Source organism: Cyprinodon tularosa, unplaced genomic scaffold, assembly GCF_016077235.1.
Source record: "Cyprinodon tularosa strain WSP-4 unplaced genomic scaffold, ASM1607723v1 ctg1133, whole genome shotgun sequence".
Taxonomy (NCBI): domain Eukaryota; kingdom Metazoa; phylum Chordata; class Actinopteri; order Cyprinodontiformes; family Cyprinodontidae; genus Cyprinodon; species Cyprinodon tularosa.
Genome location: NW_024037930.1, coordinates 250332 through 274458, shown reverse-complemented (window position 1 = coordinate 274458; position 24127 = coordinate 250332). Strand labels below are relative to the sequence as shown.

Sequence of the window (24127 nt, the reverse complement as noted above, 5' to 3'; positions counted from 1 at the left end):
CCCAAAGGTCTGCAATGCTGGAATTGCTGCAAATGGAGGATTCTTTCACCAAAGCAAAGTTTGATGTAAAAAAAAAAAATCTTATTTCAAATACAAATCATTATTTCTAACCTTGTCAATGTCTTGACTCTATTTTCTATTCATTTCACAACGTATGGTGGTGAATAAGTGTGACTTTTCAGAAAAACACAAAATTGTTTGGGGGACCCCAAACTTTTGAACGGTAGTGTATATATATATATATATATATATATATATATATATATATATATATATATATATATATATATATATATATATACCTATGTTAATACCCTGTGCAATAGCCCTGTATAATACTATAACAAAATTTTGTTTTGTATCTACCCTGTTTGTAAACGCGATACACGTTGTCTAAGTCATAATCCTGTTAAATTTAGAGACTTAAGCTGTTATTTTTTTCTCATTTTGGCACCTTCTTTCTGACTATTTAAACTGATGTAATCAATCAGTCAATCAATCCAGTGGGCTCCATGCAGAATCACTTCTTTCACTGAGATCAATGTCATATCAATCTGTCATCTTTTTATCAAAATAACTGCATCTTCCTGAGTTGAGTTGAGAATTAGCAATATCAATTCAATTGGCAGATTATCTTAATTTCCTGCCTAAAGTAAAGGACACGTTTGGAAGAAAGGTGTCCTTTTTCTGGATCAGCTTTTGTTGTGAAATGCATGCAGGGAACTTCAGAGGCACAGCCTGATGCCGATCCATTTAAAAACCTCGATAACTATTTTAAACCAGTGGAATATTCCTGCATTTCATCTGTAGTGGACAATAATCCACCCCACTACATTCTAATGGTCTATTTAGGATTAATCCCATAAACCCTCAATGATGGAGGAGAAGCAACTTGTTGGATCCCCTCCATCGTTTCCGTCTTAAATCCAACATTATTCTGAGTTTTGTGGAATATATATATTATTTAAAATGATGAACATTTTTATCATTTAAACAGTTTTAGACCGTATGAAACAAAATGAATGCGGATTGTTTCCCTGTGGTTAAAACAGGAGGATTGAAAGCATCTAATGTTAAAATGAGGCAGAAGAGAACAGAAGAAGGATTCTGTTCAAATACAGCTGCTTTTATACAGCTGGACACCTATGAAGCGTCAGACGCCACACATCTGTAACTTTGGATTAGCTGATCATCTGGAGAGGTTTATAAAACATCAGGAGTCTCCTCTCTGCCAGGCAGGAGAGGAAGAGCAGAAGCATCAATAACTCCTCATTAAGACAAGGAAACGGGCAGAGCTAAGCTTCATCACTCCAAATACATTAAAATCCTTTAGCCCGTTTCAGAGATGGTAAATGTTCTCATGGCTGATGTCAAACCTTTCCAAACAAGATGTCCCATAAATGGCTCTACAGTTACCTGGCTGGGAGGTTGATCTGGGGACGGCCGCTTTGCTACCAGCAACACTAGAAATGCTGCTGGTCATGCTCTGCCGCTTCCCACCTGCAGCAATCGCACCACGCAGTGTATCTGCAGGGAAGCCAAAGCCTTTATACCAAATAAACAATCATTTTACAAAAAGGGGGTGTCATGGAAATGAAGCTCCAACCAAAAACTGCAGCTCTACTCATGCAGGACACAGGATCACAGAAAAAAACCAATAATAACGTCATGCAACACAACATCCAGTCGGTTCTACAGTCAATGTTCAGGCAGTTCACAAATAAAAAACATCTAAAACATAAGAAACACCAGCAGCAGCACAGGTAGAACATTCATCCAGCCTCCGTATACCTTCATAACCAAACGGAGTAGGATCACTCTTTATCTCGTGTCTCTTGCTCTTAATGCTAGCAGAGAGGGAACCTGGCAGAGAAGACGAGGCGAGACGGAAATGAGCTGACAGAAAAAAATATTTAGCTACAGAGGAGCGTTAAGCTCCTCGTCATTCGGCACTGGGGGGGGGGGTTGATTGATCAGATGTGATCTAATTATCAACTTTATTTATTTGTCAGGTAATAAAAACAAAACAACAGCAAAGATGTTTGATGAAGGTCAGCTTAGGTCATATCTAGTGTTTGTGTTAAAAAAGGTTGAATTTTTGCCTGTAGAGAAAGTCATCGATCTTCCAGACGTTTTGCCTTTACAAATTATTTGGTTTTTGCTAGTTTAAGTTTTAGCAGTGAGGATGAAAATAAAGAAAATCAGCTGAATGACAGGTGCCCCCCCCCCCATATGCCTCTATGTTACATGAAGCTAAATGTTCTGAAGCACAGAGAAGAACTGAAAACTAGCTAAAGCTGTCAGACATCCTCCAATGATTTATCTATTAATGAAAAACTATTTTCTATATTTGAAACAAACTCAATCAAAATGTCTTTATTTTTTTTAAATGTAGAAGAACTGAAGGGTTAATATTTCTGTTGCAAAGTGCTGTAATGCAAGAGTATAAGCAAAGCCAGACGGAAGGTGTGCAGGGTGAATACCTTTGGTGCGTCGCATGGCAGAGGAAGAGGAGGCAAGAGAGGAAGTGAGGGAGAAGCGACGGGGAATCTCCGCTTCTTTGGCTGTGGGCTCTAAAGCAGGATCAGTTTTAAGAAAAGAAAAGGAAGCCATGAAATCAACACTGATACTGATGGAGCAAAGAGGGAAAACAGCAGATGTGGCTGGAATGAAAAGACCAACAGGATGAGAGCAAAAACTCAAATAATGAAGAGATTGTTCATGTTTCACCTTTCCACCGCCACCAAGCAACACTTTGAAATATATGAAGAAAACGCAAAATTCAGAGTGAAACTAATATAAGGATGGAAAGGATAGAAACCATGAAAAATGATCCAGCAAACTTTCCTTCAATGGGAAGTTAATGCAAATCAATCAGTTTCTTATATTTGACTAAAGGCCAGAGGAGAAAGCTTCTCAGACCACATGTAAGAGCAACAAAACAGAGCAGCAGCTTCTAGATCCGCTTTCACCTCTAAACGTCAGACTCTCCCTTCTTCTGACTATTCTGTGACTAACTGGATGTGCTCTCTTCATCCTCTGTGCCTTGTACTTTCACACCTGATCAGATCACTGACCCCCTCCTGGACCATCTGCAGACGATGCTGTCAACTCAGCCCTTCACTCCATCCTCTAGCATCTGGATTCTGCAGGTTCCTACGCCAGGATCCTGTTTTGGATTTTAGCTCTGCCATCAATCCAATCATCCCAGCTGAGAGGGCCGGACTCCACCTGCAGGTGGATTACAGACTTCCTGTCTGACAGGAAGCAGCAGGTGAAGCTGAGAAATCATGTCTCCTACTCCCAGCTCATCAGCACTGGTTCCTCCCAGGGCTGTTCTTTCTCCTCTGCTCCTCTCCCTGAACACCAACAGCTGCACCTCCAGACATCAGTCTGTCAAGCTTCTGAAGTTCGTGGACGACACCACTCTCATGAGACTCATTTCTGATGGTGATGCCTACAGGTGGGAGGTTGACCATCTGGCGAACTGGTGCAGGGAGAACAATCTGGAGCTCAACGCTCTAAAAACAGTGGAAATAGTTGAGGACTTCAGGAAGAACTCAGCCCCGAGTATCCCCATGACCCTCTGGGACGATTGACACTGTGGAGTCTTTCCTCTTCCTGGGAACGATCATCTCACAGGACCTAAAGTAGGAGCTGAACATCAACTCCCTCACCAAGAAAGACCAGCAGAGGATGAACTTCGTGCAGCGGCTGAAAGAATTCAACCTGCTGAGGACAGCAATGGTGCAGTTCTACTCCTCCATCACCTCCTCCATCCTCACCTCCTCCATCACCATCTGGTGTCACCGCCAAGGACAAGGGCAGACTGCAGCGCCTCATCCAGTCTGCAGAGAAGGTGATTGGCTGCCATCCTCCATCTCTCCAGGATGTGTACGCCTCCAGGACTCTGAGGCCTGCAGAGACGATGGTGGCTGATCCCTCGCACCCCAGAAACAAACTATTCAGTCCCTTCCCTCTGGCAGGAGGCTGAGCTCCATCAGGACCAAAACTTCACGTTCTTCCAATCCGCTACCAGCCTTATCAGCAAGGACCAGAGACCCCCGTCACCCTGAACCTAATTTATTTTCATAAAATAATTTTCACAGTTTGATGTTGAATGGAAACAGCTACATGACAGACACGGAATGTTGATGATGTTGAGGCAGTAGATAAAACAACAATAATAATGGAGATGCTGCTGCTGCTACTGATGATGATGATGACACTTGTTACCTGCTGGAAGAGAGCGCCTATTGGACAGTCCCTGCAAGGTGAAATGCTTCCGAGCATTAACAGCTGATTGGCCTGAAGCATCAGCTGAGTGGAAAGGTACAGCAAGGCAAAGAAAGGGTTAATTAGTAAAGCTGGGAACCTGAATTAGCAGCAATGTCTAGAAACCCATTATTTACTCCACTAGTTTATAAATATTAGTGTAGAATCAGAGATATTCTGAGACTTTTATTGTCATTTGTCACTGTTTATTGTTTACAAAACTAAATTTCGTTTAGTACAGCTTTCAGACAGAAAGTGAACATTTCCATTCCATAAAGTCCAGCAGTGATCAACTGTAAACAGAAAAAAAAACATGGGCCAAAGACGCATTGATCTGGAAGTTCAGAGCATTAAAATATAAGGTGCAAATATGCAGTATTTGGTTTGTTATCAGTGTGATGCAGAGTCTGAGACATGATTAGAGTTTTCTCAGTGGAGTGGAAGATGTCTGATCCACAGTGTTGAACGCTGTAGTCAAGTCCAGGAGGAAGAGAAGAGATATGTATAAGATAAGATATAAAGGCAGTGTGGGAAACCGTGTGGCAGGGAGCGGATTGTATCTACTTTCTAACTGATAAAATTGTTGAACCTCTGTTCTGCCTCTTTTTATGAGTTTGCGGTTTGAGGATGTAATTCATGGTTGAAAAAAGTTGCTTGAAGCTGCCAGGGCTGCTGTTAGAATAATACGGTGAATGTGCATCACTCAAGGAACTTGCATAAGATGTCTGATGTTTACTGTGGGCTGCCTATGAACAGTGACTCTGAGGTGCCGTTCACTCAGCCAGCTTTTTTCATTTGCCGTAGTTTAAAGGTGTATCATGGGGCCGAGCGTCAGAAGCTGACATTTCTAGTTTTGACAGGGATGTGGAGATCTAGGAAACTTCACAGAGACTAGTTGTAGAAGTCAACCGACTCTGTGAGCGGAGCTAGAACTGGAGGGCTGGAGCCATGTTTCTGTGAGAGACATGAAGTCTCTTGTTGGTGAGGTGGTCGTGTAGGAAGGATGCTTTCTCCTTGAGGGAATGGGAGTTAAAAAGTTCTAACAACCCAGGAGATCTCTGCGACTCAACTGAGTCGATGCAATCAACTGGTTTTCCTTAGATAGAAAACTATGTATCAATTTGACTGGATGATCTGGTTGAACTGTAAAGTGCCTTGAGATGACGTGTGTTGTGAATTTGGCGCTATATAAATAAACTGAATTGAATTGAATTGAATCTGAGCATGCAAAGATCTCCTGTGTTGTTAGCACCGAGAACAACACCTAACTGATTGTACGCCTTCCAGATTGATGGAAGGCTAATTGTGGGCCAGACTGAAGGTAAACAAACTTTGGACGGGAACTTCCACAGATGTAACGCGGATGAAGTCCAATCTCTCTGATGGCTGCAGTGCACGTAGGAATGTACTGGTTGTTGAGAGCCAGATGGAGTATGTGAGCGTCATGCCGGTCACCGGAGAGTTAGCCGGGAGCTAGCGGTTAGCCAAACACTGTTCACCACTGACAGCCGGAGGTGACCAATAATCCGCTGATGTTGGAGGTTGATGTCAGTTGGTGGATAAAACACAAAAACTCAAACCATAGAACTCTGTAAAGCTGTTAAAATTAAAACAATGTTCAAAATAATGTTCAAAGTAATACCTTGAAGAAGCAGAAAAACAACAACTGCCAACATCCTCTGCAAGCGGGCCAAAGCGAGCGGGCGGGCAGAAAAGGCTGCTGACCAAAACTGGTCCATGTAGATGGTATAAAAGGTATAGCTAACTCTAACCCTATAATTAGAAATACAGGTTGATAGTTTCTGTAGGAGCACCGCCCGGTTCAGACAGACCTGATAAACCATCCCTCCAGCATCTGCCTCTGAGCTCTGATGGGGGAAATAAAACCTCTACTCTTCACATCCATCGATAGAAGAGATGATTAGAACATCCTCGTTTTCTTTAATGATCAAAATGATCTTTAAATATTTAGAGATAGAGTTACGCCTCAGTGTATAACCTGTTCACCTCAGGAGGACAGGTGGAGGTAGGTAGACAGGTGGGGGTAAGGCCGGTGGAGGCAGACAGGTGGAGGCAGACAGCTGGAGGTAGGTAGACAGGTGGAGGCAGACAGGTGGAGGTAGGTAGACAGGTAGAGGTAGGTAGTCAGGTGGAGGTAGGCAGATAGGTGGAGGTAGGTAGTCAGGTGAAGGTAGGCAGATAGGTGGAGGTAGGGAGACAGGTAGAGGTAGGTAGTCAGGTGGAGGTAGGCAGACAGGTGGAGGCAGACAGGTGGAGGTAGGTAGACAGGTGGAGGCAGACAGGTGGAGGCAGACAGCTGGAGGTAGGTAGACAGGTGGAGGCAGACAGGTGGAGGTAGGTAGACAGGTAGAGGTAGGTAGTCAGGTGGAGGTAGGCAGATAGGTGGAGGTAGGGAGACAGTGGAGGCAGACAGCTGGAGGCAGACAGGTGGAGGTAGGTAGACAGGTGGAGGTAGGTAGTCAGCTGGAGGTAGGTAGACAGGTGTAGGCAGACAGGTGGAGGCAGACAGCTGGAGGCAGACAGGTGGAGTCAGACAGGTGGAGTCAGACAGGTGGAGGCAGACAGCTGGAGGTAGGTAGACAGGTGGAGGCAGACAGCTGGAGGCAGACAGGTGGAGGTAGGTAGACAGGTGTAGGCAGACAGGTGGAGGCAGACAGCTGGAGGCAGACAGCTGGAGGCAGACAGCTGGAGGCAGACAGGTGTAGGCAGACAGGTGGAGGCAGACAGGTGGAGTCAGACAGCTGGAGGTAGGCAGACAGGTGGAGGTAGGCAGACAGGTGGAGGCAGACAGGTGGAGGTAGGCAGACAGGTGGAGTCAGACAGGTGGAGTCAGACAGGTGGAGTCAGACAGGTGTAGGTAGACAGGTGGAGGTAGACAGGTGGAGGCAGACAGGTGGAGGCAGACAGCTGGAGGTAGGTAGACAGGTGGAGGCAGACAGGTGGAGGTAGGTAGACAGGTAGAGGTAGGTAGTCAGGTGGAGGTAGGCAGATAGGTGGAGGTAGGGAGACAGGTGGAGGCAGACAGCTGGAGGCAGACAGGTGGAGGTAGGTAGACAGGTGGAGGTAGGTAGTCAGCTGGAGGTAGGTAGACAGGTGTAGGCAGACAGGTGGAGGCAGACAGCTGGAGGCAGACAGGTGGAGTCAGACAGGTGGAGTCAGACAGGTGGAGGCAGACAGCTGGAGGTAGGTAGACAGGTGGAGGCAGACAGCTGGAGGCAGACAGGTGGAGGTAGGTAGACAGGTGTAGGCAGACAGGTGGAGGCAGACAGCTGGAGGCAGACAGGTGGAGTCAGACAGTGGAGGCAGACAGTGGAGGTAGGTAGTACAGGTGTAGGCAGACAGTGGAGGAGACAGGGGAGGTAGTAGACAAGTGGAGGCATGGCAGCGTGGAGGAGGTAGACAGGTGGAGGTAGGAAGACAGTGGAGGTAGGTAGACAGGTGGAGTAGGCTAGACAGGTGGAGGTCGAGACAGGTGGAGGTGAGGTGGAGGTAGGCAGTGTGAGGCAGACAGGTGGAGAAGTTGGACAGGTGAGGTAGGTAGACAGGTGGAGGTAGGTAGACAGGTGGAGGTAGGTAGAAAGGTGGAGGTAGGTAGAAAGGTGGAGGTAGGCAGGTGGAGGTAGGTAGTCAGGTGGAGGTAGGTAGACAGGTGGAGGTGGGTAGACAGGTGGAGGCAGACAGGTGGAGGTAGGTAGACAGGTGAAGGCAGACAGGTGGAGGGAGGTAGTCAGGTGGAGGTAGGTAGACAGATGTAGGCAGACATGTGGAGGCAGACAGGTGGAGATAGGTAGACAGGTGGAGGTAGGTAGAAAGGTGGAGGTAGGTAGAAAGGTGAAGGTAGGCAGGTGAAGGTAGGTAGACAGGTGTAGGCAGACAGGTGTAGGCAGACAGGTGGAGGTAGGTAGACAGGTGAAGGTAGGTAGACAGGTGGAGGTAGGTAGTCAGGTGGAGGTAGGTAGACAGGTGAAGGTAGGTAGACAGGTGGAGGTAGGTAGTCAGGTGGAGGTAGGGAGACAGGTGGAGGTAGGTAGTCAGGTGGAGGTAGGTAGACAGGTGAAGGTAGGTAGACAGGTGGAGGTAGGTAGTCAGGTGGAGGTAGGGAGACAGGTGGAGGTAGGGAGACAGGTGGAGGTAGGTAGAAAGGTGAAGGTAGGTAGACAGGTGGAGGTAGGTAGACAGATGTAGGCAGACAGGTGGAGGCAGACAGGTGGAGGTAGGTAGACAGGTGAAGGTAGGCAGGTGAAGGTAGGTAGACAGGTGGAGGTAGGTAGACAGATGTAGGTAGGTAGACAGGTGGAGGCAGACAGGTGGAGGTAGGTAGACAGGTGGAGGTAGGTAGACAGATGTAGGTAGGTAGACAGATGTAGGTAGGTAGACAGGTGGAGGCAGACAGGTGGAGGTAGGTAGAAAGGTGAAGGTAGGCAGGTGAAGGTAGGTAGACAGGTGGAGGTAGACAGGTGGAGGTAGGTAGACAGGTGGAGGTAGGTAGACAGATGTAGGTAGGTAGACAGGTGGAGGCAGACAGGTGGAGGTAGGTAGAAAGGTGAAGGTAGGCAGGTGAAGGTAGGTAGACAGGTGGAGGTAGACAGGTGGAGGTAGGTAGACAGGTGGAGGTAGGTAGACAGATGTAGGTAGGTAGACAGATGTAGGTAGGTAGACAGGTGGAGGCAGACAGGTGGAGGTAGGTAGAAAGGTGAAGGTAGGCAGGTGAAGGTAGGTAGACAGGTGGAGGTAGACAGGTGGAGGTAGGCAGACAGGTGGAGGGTTGACCAGTTTCCTAGTGAACACCAGCAGGTGGTGTCAGCTGTTTATTTCGTGTTTATTGGAATCTTGGAATGAATCCATTCAATGATCTCAGACGGATTCATTCTTCTGACCTCGGTTAGAAGCGACCAGGTGGGACCACTGACCTTTCTTCTGCCTCATGTTGGGACTGGGATTAGCTCTCCTCAATCCGGACTCGGGACTTGATGAATCAGAATGCCTCAGTGCCATCTTACGGACAATCCTGCAGGGTCAGACAGAGGGACCAGTCTGCGAGTCAGAACGGAGTGCTGAGTCAGCGTTACGTAAACTTGTTGAAATGACGGCAGTGGTTCTATGGACACGCCTGGTGGCTGCTGGGCGAGTCCATGTGATCATTTAGATTAAGGCTCATTTTACCTAAAGCTAAACTGCGATTACTTTCAATCACTACTGCAGTTTAATCCTTTGATCTAATAACAATCATGTGGACGTTTTTATTCCAGGGTTTCTTCATGACCTGGAAGGTCTGCTAGTCCAGAGTCCAGGACTGCAGGACTTTACTGTAATATTTGCACAAACAAGTTCTTACTTCTACAATAATGCATTTATGGATTAGCTGTAACTTCTTGCCCTCTGTGGAACAGCATGCCCACTTTAAACATTACTGCCCCCTAATGGGCAGGTGGGAGATTAAACATTGAGAGCCTCTGTGACTTGAAAATAGGATTTTTCTCAATTGCAATAATATTGCAAATGCAACTATGCCCAGCTTTAATCAGGTGTGCTGCAACATGCAGGGCAGTGGAGGCGTATGGAGCCGTTAACGAGGCTCCTAGCAGGAGTGAGTGTTCATATACCACGCTGTGGTCGAAGCTTTACAGGCCCTTTCCAAGTTTGTCCCTTTGTTGACGTAATATAAACTGTCAACTGTCCTTTGGCTCTTCAGCCCATAAAGTCCAGTTCTCCTGTTATTCACCCCAATGATGATGGGTTACATTTTCCATATGCTCACTGTTATATGACACCCTTTGATCACAGATAAAAGCACCAATAAAACAATTAAACTAACCTGGTTAGTATTAACCTGGTTTATTACAAAACGAACCCACCCTGCACAGTCCTTTCAGCAGCAGCTGTTCAAGAACCAACCTTCTTTGGGAAGATTATCACTTTACTTGGATTTAGTTTTTTAAATATGCATATATATATATATATATATATATATATATATATATATATATATATATATATATATATATATATATATACATACATACATACATACATACATATATACAGAAGAGCTATATGTGTATATATTTTATCTCTATTAATTTTATCTTTATCTGTAACTGGAGCGTGCAACAAAAGTAATTTCCCTCTGGGATTATTAAATTATTTATGATTCTGATTAAAGGTTGGAAATCAAAATGAATTCTTAAATAAGGTAACAGAAAACGTGGATGGAGTTTGTTTCCAAAACGTTTTCTATATTTATCGCTAGGTAGGCCAGTTTTTCTTTTTAAATAAGTGTTTGAGCTGATTAAACCATTTGCTAATGATCGTCTGGTTTATCTGCCCAAATTTAAAGCAAATAAACACATTTTATGACATTTTTACTTATTATTAGATCAGTTTCTAACAAATAAAGCTTAAACTTTACATAATGTTTCTAAAGCAGATATTTCAGTGGGTTTCCTTCTTACCTCATGGGGACGCCATAGCTGCTGTTCTGGCTGGCCTCTGTGAAGTCAAGAGAAGCAGTATTGTTAATATTTCATTTTTTACATATATTTTATAGTGAAACTAAAATGAAAGGAAAATTTTTATGGAGAAATCTAGTAATTATGTGATGGTCATACATGTTGATCAATTAGGACATAAAAGCAAACAAACATCAGGTTAATCAGACCTGGATCCATTACTGACCATTTTCCATTCCAAATGATGCAAACATCATGGATGGACTGCGGATGGTTGGATGGATGGATGGATGGATGGATGGATATTTCGCAGGTCAGAAGGTCATCAGATGTCGCTAACATCATGCAGTTCGCCTCCCTACATTCCCCCAAGGATCTACGTTAGCCCCGCCCACTAACTAACTGGATAACAAAAAGCATCTGCAAACCCCCCCCCATCTCGTGTCTGGCAACCGTTTCTCTATTAGTAGACATGCCGGCCCCGCTGGGGGCCCTGGCCCCCACTTTAGAAACTACCGCCTTATGAAACAGACCTAACTTTGGATGAAAGCATGAAGATAAGTTTTTCCAGTAACATTCAGCGGCGTTTCCCGTATGAAGTCTGGATGAAGGAAACAAAGTTTGTCCAACATTGAAGAACATCTTAAAATAATGGCCGCCACGATGTCTCAGGATTCCCCCCCTTAAAAACCGATTAATTTCAGTTGGTCTGATCCTGTTAGCATCTTTAACTCATTCATTCTGTGTTCATCTGATGGTGGTGAGACGCAGCACAGGCCTCGCTCTGAACATATTCAGAGCATCAGTTAGAGCAGCGTCTCCATAGAGCGACTGGCTCCGACAGATCCGACCCAACATATAAAGGAGGGATGGAATTACCTACACTCCTCTATTACATACCGTACCCTCTAACCACCATGGCCTAGCCTAATAGTGTAATAAGTCATGTTTTGAATAGCAGAGTAATGTAGATTTGGCTGAATTAACTGAGACGAGCTGTAAACACGCAGGAGGAAATGAGCATGCGCTGCACAATAAATCTCTCCTCATGCATAACTACTTGTTTCAAGGAGCTGTTGCTGTTCTCTGCTGTCTACACACCTCAGAATAATCAGCCTTTATGAATAAAACATTGCTCAGTCCATGAAAGCAGATCCATTCTTTCTGCTGCGTGTTGAATGGGTCTATGCACAGTCTGCATTTCTGGGACAGACTCATCGGTTGCTGGGAATGGGAAGCAATAAGCCAGATCACTCACAGAGCACCGCATTTTACTCAGACAAGCAGAGAATGGGACTTTATTTTACATTTTTCATTTACAGAGATTTCTTTTCCCAGAATGGTGGCCTACAGCAGGCCAGGGTTGTAGTTATAAAAACTAAGGTTTAATTGTTGGAGATCTGAGATGGTTTGACGCTGCACTTACAGAAACTTTCTTTGCAGGGCAGCTGAGAGGCCTGATAGAGCCGTGGAATGAAGCGGATAGAGAGGAACCATTTATAGAGCAGAGGCACATTTCCAGATCTGTCATCTGCTTTGCTCCACAGACTGGTGACTAAAACACTGAAACATTTATACTCAGGGCTTTATTTTTGGGGACAAAGATACCTTATGGTCTTAAGGTGAATGTTTTGGTCCGTGCACAACAAAGCAGGGAACCACACAGAGACACGCTGTGTGACTTCTGACCATAGTTCATTTGAAAAGACATACCTTTAGTTCTATGCAAAGCTATTTTATAAAATCCTTTCATCAAAAATAAAAACTTGAACCCCAGTCGGCCTCAGCAGATGGCCGCTCACAGTGAACAGGTCTGCTGGAGGTTTCTTCCGGTTCTAAGGGAGTTTTTCCTCTCCACTCTCCAATGCGTAACAAACACAACAATAGGCCCTTAAACATCGTTACCTGGGTGAGCCCCATAGAAAGTACAACACCCCATCTCTGCAGTTCTTTGAAGAAACTGGTTTAATTTAGGAGTTTTTTCCGTTCTTCCAGCAGCTCTTCTTTGCTTTTTCTTTTCTGGTATCCGCTTAAGTACCTCATTTTGGTATCCATCGTCACTAACATATTGTACCTAATGGTTATGGTTTTAATTTACACGCTGGATTACCCATAATTCCAAGTCGTATTCTAAAAAATTAAATGCTCAAATATATTTGTTCTAATAAGGTCTTTATTGCAGTTTGAAACATATTATATGAGTGTATTTTTTTACCAACCATCTAATAATCTATACACAGTTATTAACATAGTAATTAAAGGTCCCACAGTCTGCTTTGCTACTGGTGTCGTGTGTAACGGCTCACCATCATGGTGAAATCTGCCATGTGTTGCGGTATAAATACGGTGTGTAAATACGGTCACTCTAGGATCAGGTGGGTTTAACCACCATTACATTGGGGCCCACCAGGTGTCAGTGACGGGGCCCCTAAGAGGTTGGGGGCCCCTAAACATGGATGGATGGATGGATAGATGGATGGATAGATGGATAGATGGATGGATGGATGGATGGATGGATGGATGGATGGATGGATGGATGGATGGATGGATAGATGGATGGATGGATAGGTGGATAGATAGATAGATAGATAGATAGATAGATGCACAGCCCTAGTATGATAGACCAGTATTTAAATGTCCAACATTGAAAAACAATAACTTTGAGGAATGTTTGTGTTCAGTATTTAATAAAATAACCTGCTATCATTTAAAAAAAATATATTATATACCATGTGAAGTATATCTAATAAACATATATCTAATAAATAAAAGCAGAGATGTGTGTAAACTAACCTCGACATGCTTCCAGCTGACCAGTAAGAACTTTACGGATCTCTGAGACCCACATGTTCTTCACCTCCATGGATGGAGCCTAAAGCAGAAAAAAAACATAAATAACATTATATATATGGACCAATCACTATAACATTATAGAAACGGACCAATCAATCACTATAATATTATAGAAACGGACCAATCACTATAATATTATAGAAACGGACCAATCACTATAACATTATATACAGGGACCAATCACTATAATATTATAGAAATGGACCAATCACTATAACATTATATACAGGGACCAATCACTATAACGTTATAGAAATGGACCAATCACTATAACGTTATAGACAGGGACCAATCACTATAACGTTATATACAGGGACCAATCACTATAACGTTATATACAGGGACCAATCACTATAACGTTATATACAGGGACCAATCACTATAACGTTATATACAGGGACCAATCACTATAACGTTATATACAGGGACCAATCACTATAACGTTATATAAATGGACCAATCACTATAACGTTATATAAATGGACCAATCACTATAACGTTATATACAGGGACCAATCACTATAACGTTATATACAGGGACCAATCACTATAACGTTATATACAGGGACCAATCACTATAACGTTATAGAAATGGACCAATCACTATAACGTTATATACAGGGACCAATCACTATAACATTATATACAGGGACCAATCACTATAACGTTATATACAGGGACCAATCACTATAACGTTATATACAGGGACCAATCACTATAACGTTATATACAGGGACCAATCACTATAACGTTATATACAGGGACCAATCACTATAACGTTATATACAGGGACCAATCACTATAACGTTATATAAATGGACCAATCACTATAACATTATATATAGGGACCAATCACTATAACATTATATACAGGGACCAATCACTATAACATTATATACATGGACCAATCACTATAACATTATATACATGGACCAATCACTATAACATTATATACAGGGACCAATCACTATAACATTATATACAGGGACCAATCACTATAACATTATATACAGGGACCAATCACTATAACATTATATACAGGGGACCAATCACTATAACATTATATACAGGGACCAATCACTATAACATTATATACATGGACCAATCACTATAACATTATATACAGGGACCAATCACTATAACATTATATACAGGGACCAATCACTATAACATTATATACAGGGACCAATCACTATAACATTATATACATGGACCAATCACTATAACATTATATAAATGGACCAATCACTATAACATTATATACAGGGACCAATCACTATAACATTATATAAATGGACCAATCACTATAACATTATATACAGGGACCAATCACTATAACATTATATACAGGGACCAATCACTATAACATTATATAAATGGACCAATCACTATAACATTATATACAGGGACCAATCACTATAACATTATATACAGGGACCAATCACTTTAACATTATATAAATGGACCAATCACTATAACATTATATACAGGGACCAATCACTATAACATTATATACATGGACCAATCACTATAACATTATATACAGGGACCAATCACTATAACATTATATACAGGGACCAATCACTATAACATTATATACAGGGACCAATCACTATAACATTATATAAATGGACCAATCACTATAACATTATATACAGGGACCAATCACTATAACATTATATACAGGGACCAATCACTATAACATTATATACAGGGACCAATCACTATAACATTATATACAGGGACCAATCACTATAACATTATATACAGGGACCAATCACTATAACATTATATACAGGGACCAATCACTATAACATTATATACAGGGACCAATCACTATAACATTATATACATGGACCAATCACTATAACATTATATACATGGACCAATCACTATAACATTATATACATGGACCAATCACTATAACATTATATACAGGGACCAATCACTATAACATTATATACAGGGACCAATCACTATAACATTATATACATGGACCAATCACTATAACATTATATACATGGACCAATCACTATAACATTATATACAGGGACCAATCACTATAACATTATATACAGGGACCAATCACTATAACATTATATACAGGGACCAATCACTATAACATTATATAAATGGACCAATCACTATAACATTATATACAGGGACCAATCACTATAACATTATATACAGGGACCAATCACTATAACATTATATACATGGACCAATCACTATAACATTATATACATGGACCAATCACTATAACATTATATACATGGACCAATCACTATAACATTATATACAGGGACCAATCACTATAACATTATATACAGGGACCAATCACTATAACATTATATAAATGGACCAATCACTATAACATTATATACAGGGACCAATCACTATAACATTATATACAGGGACCAATCACTATAACATTATATAAATGGACCAATCACTATAACATTATATACAGGGACCAATCACTATAACATTATATACAGGGACCAATCACTATAACATTATATACAGGGACCAATCACTATAACATTATATACATGGACCAATCACTATAACATTATATACAGGGACCAATCACTATAACATTATATAAATGGACCAATCACTATAACATTATATACAGGGACCAATCACTATAACATTACATACAGGGACCAATCACTATAACATTATATACAGGGACCAATCACTATAACATTATATAAATGGACCAATCACTATAACATTATATAAATGGACCAATCACTATAACATTATATAAATGGACCAATCACTATAACATTATATACAGGGACCAATCACTATAACATTATATAAATGGACCAATCACTATAACATTATATACAGGGACCAATCACTATAACATTATATACAGGGACCAATCACTATAACATTATATACATGGACCAATCACTATAACATTATATACATGGACCAATCACTATAACATTATATACAGGGACCAATCACTATAACATTATATACAGGGACCAATCACTATAACATTATATAAATGGACCAATCACTATAACATTATATACAGGGACCAATCACTATAACATTATATAAATGGACCAATCACTATAACATTATATAAATGGACCAATCACTATAACATTATATACAGGGACCAATCACTATAACATTATATACAGGGACCAATCACTATAACATTATATACAGGGACCAATCACTATAACATTATATACATGGACCAATCACTATAACATTATATAAATGGACCAATCACTATAACATTATATACATGGACCAATCACTATAACATTATATAAATGGACCAATCACTATAACATTATATAAATGGACCAATCACTATAACATTATATACAGGGACCAATCACTATAACATTATATAAATGGACCAATCACTATAACATTATATACAGGGACCAATCACTATAACATTATATACAGGGACCAATCACTATAACATTATATAAATGGACCAATCACTATAACATTATATAAATGGACCAATCACTATAACATTATATACAGGGACCAATCACTATAACATTATATAAATGGACCAATCACTATAACATTATATACAGGGACCAATCACTATAACATTATATACGGGGACCAATCACTATAACATTATATAAATGGACCAATCACTATAACATTATATACAGGGACCAATCACTATAACATTATATAAATGGACCAATCACTATAACATTATATACAGGGACCAATCACTATAACATTATATACAGGGACCAATCACTATAACATTATATAAATGGACCAATCACTATAACATTATATACAGGGACCAATCACTATAACATTATATAAATGGACCAATCACTATAACATTATATACAGGGACCAATCACTATAACATTATATACAGGGACCAATCACTATAAGATTATATAAATGGACCAATCACTATAACATTATATACAGGGACCAATCACTATAACATTATATACAGCGACCAATCACTATAACATTATATACATGGACCAATCACTATAACATTATATACAGGGACCAATCACTATAAGATTATATAAATGGACCAATCACTATAACATTATATACAGGGACCAATCACTATAACATTATATACAGGGACCAATCACTATAACATTATATAAATGGACCAATCACTATAACATTATATACAGGGACCAATCACTATAACATTATATAAATGGACCAATCACTATAACATTATATACAGGGACCAATCACTATAACATTATATAAATGGACCAATCACTATAACATTATATACAGGGACCAATCACTATAACATTATATACAGGGACCAATCACTATAACATTATATAAATGGACCAATCACTATAACATATACAGGGACCAATCACTATAACATTATATACAGGGACCAATCACTATAACATTATATACAGGGACCAATCACTATAACATTATATACAGGGACCAATCACTATAATATTACTAATATCATATTATTAATATCACTATAACATTATATACAGGGACCAATAACCAAGATCTGAGACAGTCTGCGTGTTACAACACTGCCCTCTGCTGGTCGGCTGCAGAAGATTCATGACTGTCTTCATACTATACTTCCACAGGAGAATAAATTGATTTTACAACATTAAATTAATACCTTGTCTGAATTAACACACTGTTTTCTTATGGTAAACCTAACATGATTTAGCTCTACAGGTAATATAACCTATTCTATTATTGTATTTTTGATTATCTAAACAGTCAGCTGCAGAAAAAAAGGTTGATTATCACATACAGTCCAGAGGATAAATCTACACACTGAATTAATTGTTTTTTCTTTAAATGAAATCTTAGCTTTACATTTTGGAAATCATGTTTCTGAATTTCCCTTTTAATTTCCCTTTTGCAATAATGTATTTCAGTTTATTGTTTATGGAACGCAGCACAGTGCCACAGGGAACCGCTGCGGTTGTTAATATTGAGATTGTTATTGAAATTGTTTATGACTGAGTTTTTTTGTTAACTTTGTAATGAAACAGTTGAATGAAAATGTCTCAGGGTTTTTTCAGGGCTTTGGAGAATCTGGTCAGACAGTGACTGTAAATTAAACTGGTTTTCACATAATGAGTTTGATTTGTTCACGTAGTTTCAACAGATTATGAAGAAAAGAGATTCTCAGGAAAGTTTCCAGGAATTAAGGTAAATGCTTTGACACATGTTTATTATTTATAGTGCTCTAAAAAACCTCCTGGGGCATTTAAAATTTCATTTTCTTTATTAACCCCAAGGGAAATTAAAGGTTGCAGTAACTAATGGGCAGTGCTTCAATGTTGCTGCTGCAGGGAGGAAAGATCTGCTGTAGAGGTCTGACCTGCACCAGATCTGCAGAAGCATCTGACTGAAGACACTGTTGGTGTTTAAAATCTTCTGCAGAGGCTGGTCACTGTTGTCCATGATGTTGTTTGCTTTATGGAACGTTCTTCTCTGTGAAATCATCTCCAGATGTTTTAGAGGAGTTCCTGGAACTGAGCCGGCCTTCTTTAGCAGCTTAAGGTTTTTAAGTCAACAGCTCTGATACTGTAATTGCAGCAGACGATGGCAGGAGAGATGTCACTATTCACAACAGAAGATCTGTAGCATCTGGCTGCTGAACCGGTTCTTTCGGTTTAATCTGCATGTTTTCTAAGCCAGAACAAGGCTTTGTTGGTCCACTCTAGGAAGCCTGGAACTCTAATCCACTAATCTAGAAATGTCGAATTGAAAAAGCTTCCTGGTGGGAAGAGAAACGTCTTTAAACTAGGAAAACGAAGTCCACTGGTTTGTTATTTAACTTTTTTTGGAATCACCAAGGGATTTCTACTTCCTCCTCCACTTCTTCTCCCAGGATGTTAACAGGCTTCAACTTGTTCCTGTTTCTTCTGAAATCATCTCCTTGTTTTGTTGACCTTCAGGATCAGATGATTGTTTCCACACCATGCCACAAAACGCTTCACCAGCTCTCTGTCCTCAGCTTCTGCTCCATCTTTGATGCTCCCAATGACTGCAGAGTCATCCCAGGTCTGCTGCAGATGGCAGGACTCTGTCTGGTCCTGGAAGTCAGAGGTGAATAAGGAATGGAGAGAGAACCGTGCTCCGTGGTGCTCCTGAGCTGCTGGATCAGACAGCTGAGCCGTCAGTCTACCAACCTGTGGTCTGTTTGTCAGGTAGTCTTTGATGCCTCCACCTGATTGTTAGGTATGGTTGCTGATTGACCTTATTACTAAAGATAAACCCAGAGATTTAATCTTTAAACATGAGGTGAAAATATATCATGTCTAACTGCAAACATACCTGGATTATGTAGACTTCTTCTCTGCCGTTATACCACACCTCAAACTTTTTATGGTCTCCTTTAACATTTTCTGTTATTCCCACTGAACTCATCTAGATGGTAAAGAAGAGAAAAAGATGCAGGAGACATGAGCAGCGATTTAATAAACCAGCTTCTGTTATAACTACTGTATCTGCAGCTTTCCAGGCTTCACTGTCTTTATCCACAACATGATTTATGCTGGAGAAATGATTAGACTCATAGATATAGACAGAATAGAATCACCTGCCCACTGTAACAAAGTCACTACTGAATGTGTTCTTAGTAAAGGTTCGAAGCGTACGGTGATGAGTTAGAAGGACAAGACTTACACATTTCATTTGTTTTTTTTAAGGTTCAAACTTCTCCTCAACCACCAGATTTTTTAACATGTATAATATTCAAAAGTTAAGAAAACAAATGATCTTATAAGTTATTAAGGGCGGCAGCTGGCAGACAGGAGGCGTCAGTCAGACCCTCCAGGACAGAGGATCCCAGCCAGTTCCAGCTGATGACTTTTGCCAAGTTGCATCATTTTGTGATGGTTTGTCATGTGACATCTGTAAATCTTAGTCATTTGAAAACACTTCAGTTTGTGCTCAGCAGAGACGGCAATTCAGCCGTTGCTGAAAATCCTCATTCATTAGCAATGACATTTCCTGCAGACATTAAAAAGCTCTAGGATTAAACAGAGAGGAGTTCCTGACCTTTAGTGAGTGCTTAAAGCTGTAGGATGGAGTCTTCTCATGGCCCTCGCTGGTCTCCTCTCGTTTCTTACAGAACAGCAGCATCTTATCGTACAGAAAGAGGTGCCTCTGCATGGGCTTAAACCGGGCCAGGTCCTTCACCTGAAATCCACAAAGTTCTCTCATTTTCTACTGCTTTGTAGATACAGTTAGCATTATTAGCATAAGGAGCAAAGAGCATAGCAGATAGCAGAAATGCTTCTTTTGAATAAGATGACCATATTTTACCCATAACAACCATTAAATAAATGATTTATTCAATATACAATCCATCCATATTCTCCTGTTTTCTCCATCAGCACCGGTAACTATCTCAGGAAGTCCACCCTGGACAGGTCGGCGGTCTGTCGCAGGGCAACACAGAGACGTACAAAACCTCCCAGCCCCCACACACACTCACACACACACACACACACACACACCCACGCACACACACACCCACACTCACACACACACACGCACACACCCACACACACACACCCGCACACACACACCCACACACTCACACACACACCCACACACACGCACACCTAAGGACAACCTAGAGAAGCCAATTAACCCGACAGTCATGTTTTTGGATTGTGGTGGAAGGAAGCCAGAGTACCTGGAGAGAATCCACCATTCACAAGGAGAACAAGCTAACTCAAAGATGGGATAATATGTTGGATGTGCACGCTCACTTCAAGGTGGAAAAGCGCAACACATTCAGAATATTGGATTTGCCAAATGGAGCCCAGCGACAATAGGCTCAAGGCTGATGGAGGACTCTGTGCAACTTGCTGTCAAAACAAAAGTGTGTTTTGGATCTGGCGTTGCCCTGCGATGGACTGGCAACCTGTCCAGGGTGGACCCGCCTCTCGCCCATTGACTGCTGGACATAGGCACCAGCACCCCTCGCGACCCCACTCGGGACAAGCGGGTAAGAAAATGGATGGATGCATGGATGCATGGATGGATGGATGGATGGATGCATGGATGGATGGATGGATGGATGGATGGATGGATGGATTTGGGGCTCCCCCTTATCAAAGCTCCTCATGGCGGAAGGGCTCCCCCCCTCCCCTACCGACAGACACCGGTGGATGCGTTCAGAGCTATAGCGCCAGTTGATAAACTTCCATCTCTAAAGGTCAATTTCTCTGGAAATCGTTCATGGACAAACTGAACACACTCACTAATGTGGCTCTCAGCCTCCAAAGGTTTCCCTCTGCTGAAATATTTGTCTCGTCTTATATTTGCTTTTCTTGGGCTGAGGTGGGTTTTTTTATATCTCAAACTGTATCCTGTCAAGGATAAAGTGTGAAATTTGCTTTTTTTAACCCTCTCCGTCCCCAATGTGGCTCCCATCTTTCCACAGAGATAAAAGGCAGCGCCCTAAGGGAACCACCCCACGGCGGGGCCCCTGGGAGCCGACAGAATGCGGCTAACGGCAGCGTTCTTTGGTGAGCATGGCCTCCGTCAATCATCGTTTCATAGCACAGATCAGTCCCAATCCTAAGTCAATCAGAGAGCAAACAGCTTTGTTAGATCCTTCTAAAACAGATGCTGAAAATCCTGTCTATCTCTAGTTTGTTGTTTCTGTACTTTGCTTTCTTCTTCCTCTAGTTTCTCCTTTAACTTTTTCTTAGCAGTTTGTATGAAAGTGATACACTTCCTCTTCCTGCATTAAACCACTGAATCCATTCCTTCCATACTGCTTTAGAAAAGCAACCATAATAACCAGAGATGGGAAGTAACGAAGTACAAATACTTCGTTACTGTACTCAAGTAGATTTTTCGGATAATTTTACTTTCCTAATTATTTTATGGCGACTTTTTACTTCTACTACTTACATTTTTACACAAATATCTGTACTTTCTACTCCTTACATTTTAAAAAAATTGTCTCGTTACTTTAGTTTTGAATCATTTCAATGGAGTTACCGTTATTATTTTTCACGTCATCAATACCAAATTCAATCTAATTGGATGGGAATCTACGTTGCATTTGACGCACCACTACAAGATGAATCGACAGATTCGGCGGTATTCATTGGCGGCAAATCATTGCAGCTTGGTGGCGGTGGCGTTAGCATAGCAGCATGGACGACGAGATGATTGAAAATGAACACAACGGAGATCTAGTCCTATTGGCAGACATCCATTTAAAATGTTGGCAACGGCATGAAAAAAGTGGTTTCTACTTTTACTTTTAGACTTTAAGTAAATTTAAAAGCCTGTACTTTGTTACTTTTACTTGAGTAAAGAAGTTTAATCAGTACTTCCACTTTTACCAGAGTATTTTTTAACACAAGTATCTGTACTTTTACTCAAGTACAGAAAGTGAGTACTTTTGCCATCTCTGATAATAACTGAGAGATATCCGTTATAATTAGATGCTTTTCTTGAACTAATAGAAGGGTTCTTATTTTTATAAACTAAAAACTAAACTATGTTGATATTCAGCTAGTGTAAAAAAAGGTTTTTATTTGCTGTTTTTCTATTAAATAAGAAATGCAATTTAAACCATGTGTGAAAACGTTTGTTAAAGCATTAACTCATAAAAACATGGCGCCCTGTTATCCTCCTACTACAGCAGCAGTATGATCAGTGATCATGTGATTCGTTTAGTTTAGCGAGACACATCCATTTTCATACGGAAAAAAAGAATTTTCATATATTCTTTTTACACAATTATATGCAGGATTCAGCCTTTTTCAGCGTAGCGAGCCGCTGTGTTAAAATGTGTCCAGTGGACAGACATGGACTCCGTCCCACATGTCCAATAGGTTTGTTTTTTAAGCATAAATGCTGGTTATGTTCCAACAATCGACACAAAAATAGGGCCAACAAACTGACTGGCAACATCTGTTGATGCAATCGGTCAGTTTTTCTTAGAAAACTTTGAACCAATCTGACTTTAACATCTGGTTGAATTGTTTCTGTGTCTGATTGAAGTGAATGTCATTGACAGACACTGAATGCCTGCAGGCAGGTGAGCAGATGTGCTACAGCCCACAGCTGATAGAGGGTCACAGCAGATAGAGGGTCACAGCAGATAGAGGGTCACAGCAGATGGAAGGTCACAGCTGATAGAGGGTCGCAGCTGATGGAAGGTCACAGCTGATAGAGGGTCACAGCAGATAGAGGGTCACAGCAGATGGAAGGTCACAGCTGATAGAGGGTCGCAGCTGATGGAAGGTCACAGCTGATAGAGGGTCACAGCTGATAGAGGGTCGCAGCTGATGGAAGGTCACAGCTGATAGAGGGTCGCAGCTGATGGAAGGTCACAGCTGATAGAGGGTCACAGCTGATAGAGGGTCACAGCTGATAGAGGGTCACAGCAGATAGAGGGTCACAGCTGATAGAGGGTCACAGCAGATAGAGGGTCACAGCAGATAGAGGGTCACAGCTGATAGAGGGTCACAGCAGATAGAGGGTCACAGCTGATAGAGGGT

The 24127-nt window shown here is 41.3% G+C and overlaps 1 protein-coding gene across 4 annotated transcripts in view; it reads right to left on the bottom strand.

Moving 5' to 3' along the window:
* Window positions 1–1324: 1324 nt before the first annotated feature.
* Window positions 1325–24127, bottom strand: part of mcf2l2 (MCF.2 cell line derived transforming sequence-like 2) — a 99666-nt gene continuing 76863 nt past the window's right edge. For 3 of the 4 annotated variants that reach the window (XM_038303047.1, XM_038303061.1, XM_038303054.1), the window contains 9 exons: window positions 20652–20792; window positions 19926–20018; window positions 13539–13617; window positions 10749–10785; window positions 9207–9304; window positions 4237–4320; window positions 2484–2573; window positions 1792–1863; window positions 1325–1527 (listed from right to left, as the gene is read on the bottom strand). In XM_038303047.1, coding sequence (XP_038158975.1) covers window positions 1340–1527; window positions 1792–1863; window positions 2484–2573; window positions 4237–4320; window positions 9207–9304; window positions 10749–10785; window positions 13539–13617; window positions 19926–20018; window positions 20652–20792 — 882 coding nt within the window. In that variant the 3' untranslated portion in view covers window positions 1325–1339. The remainder of the gene's footprint in view (window positions 1528–1791; window positions 1864–2483; window positions 2574–4236; window positions 4321–9206; window positions 9305–10748; window positions 10786–13538; window positions 13618–19925; window positions 20019–20651; window positions 20793–24127) is intronic. The other variant, XM_038303070.1, reaches the window with a different exon arrangement.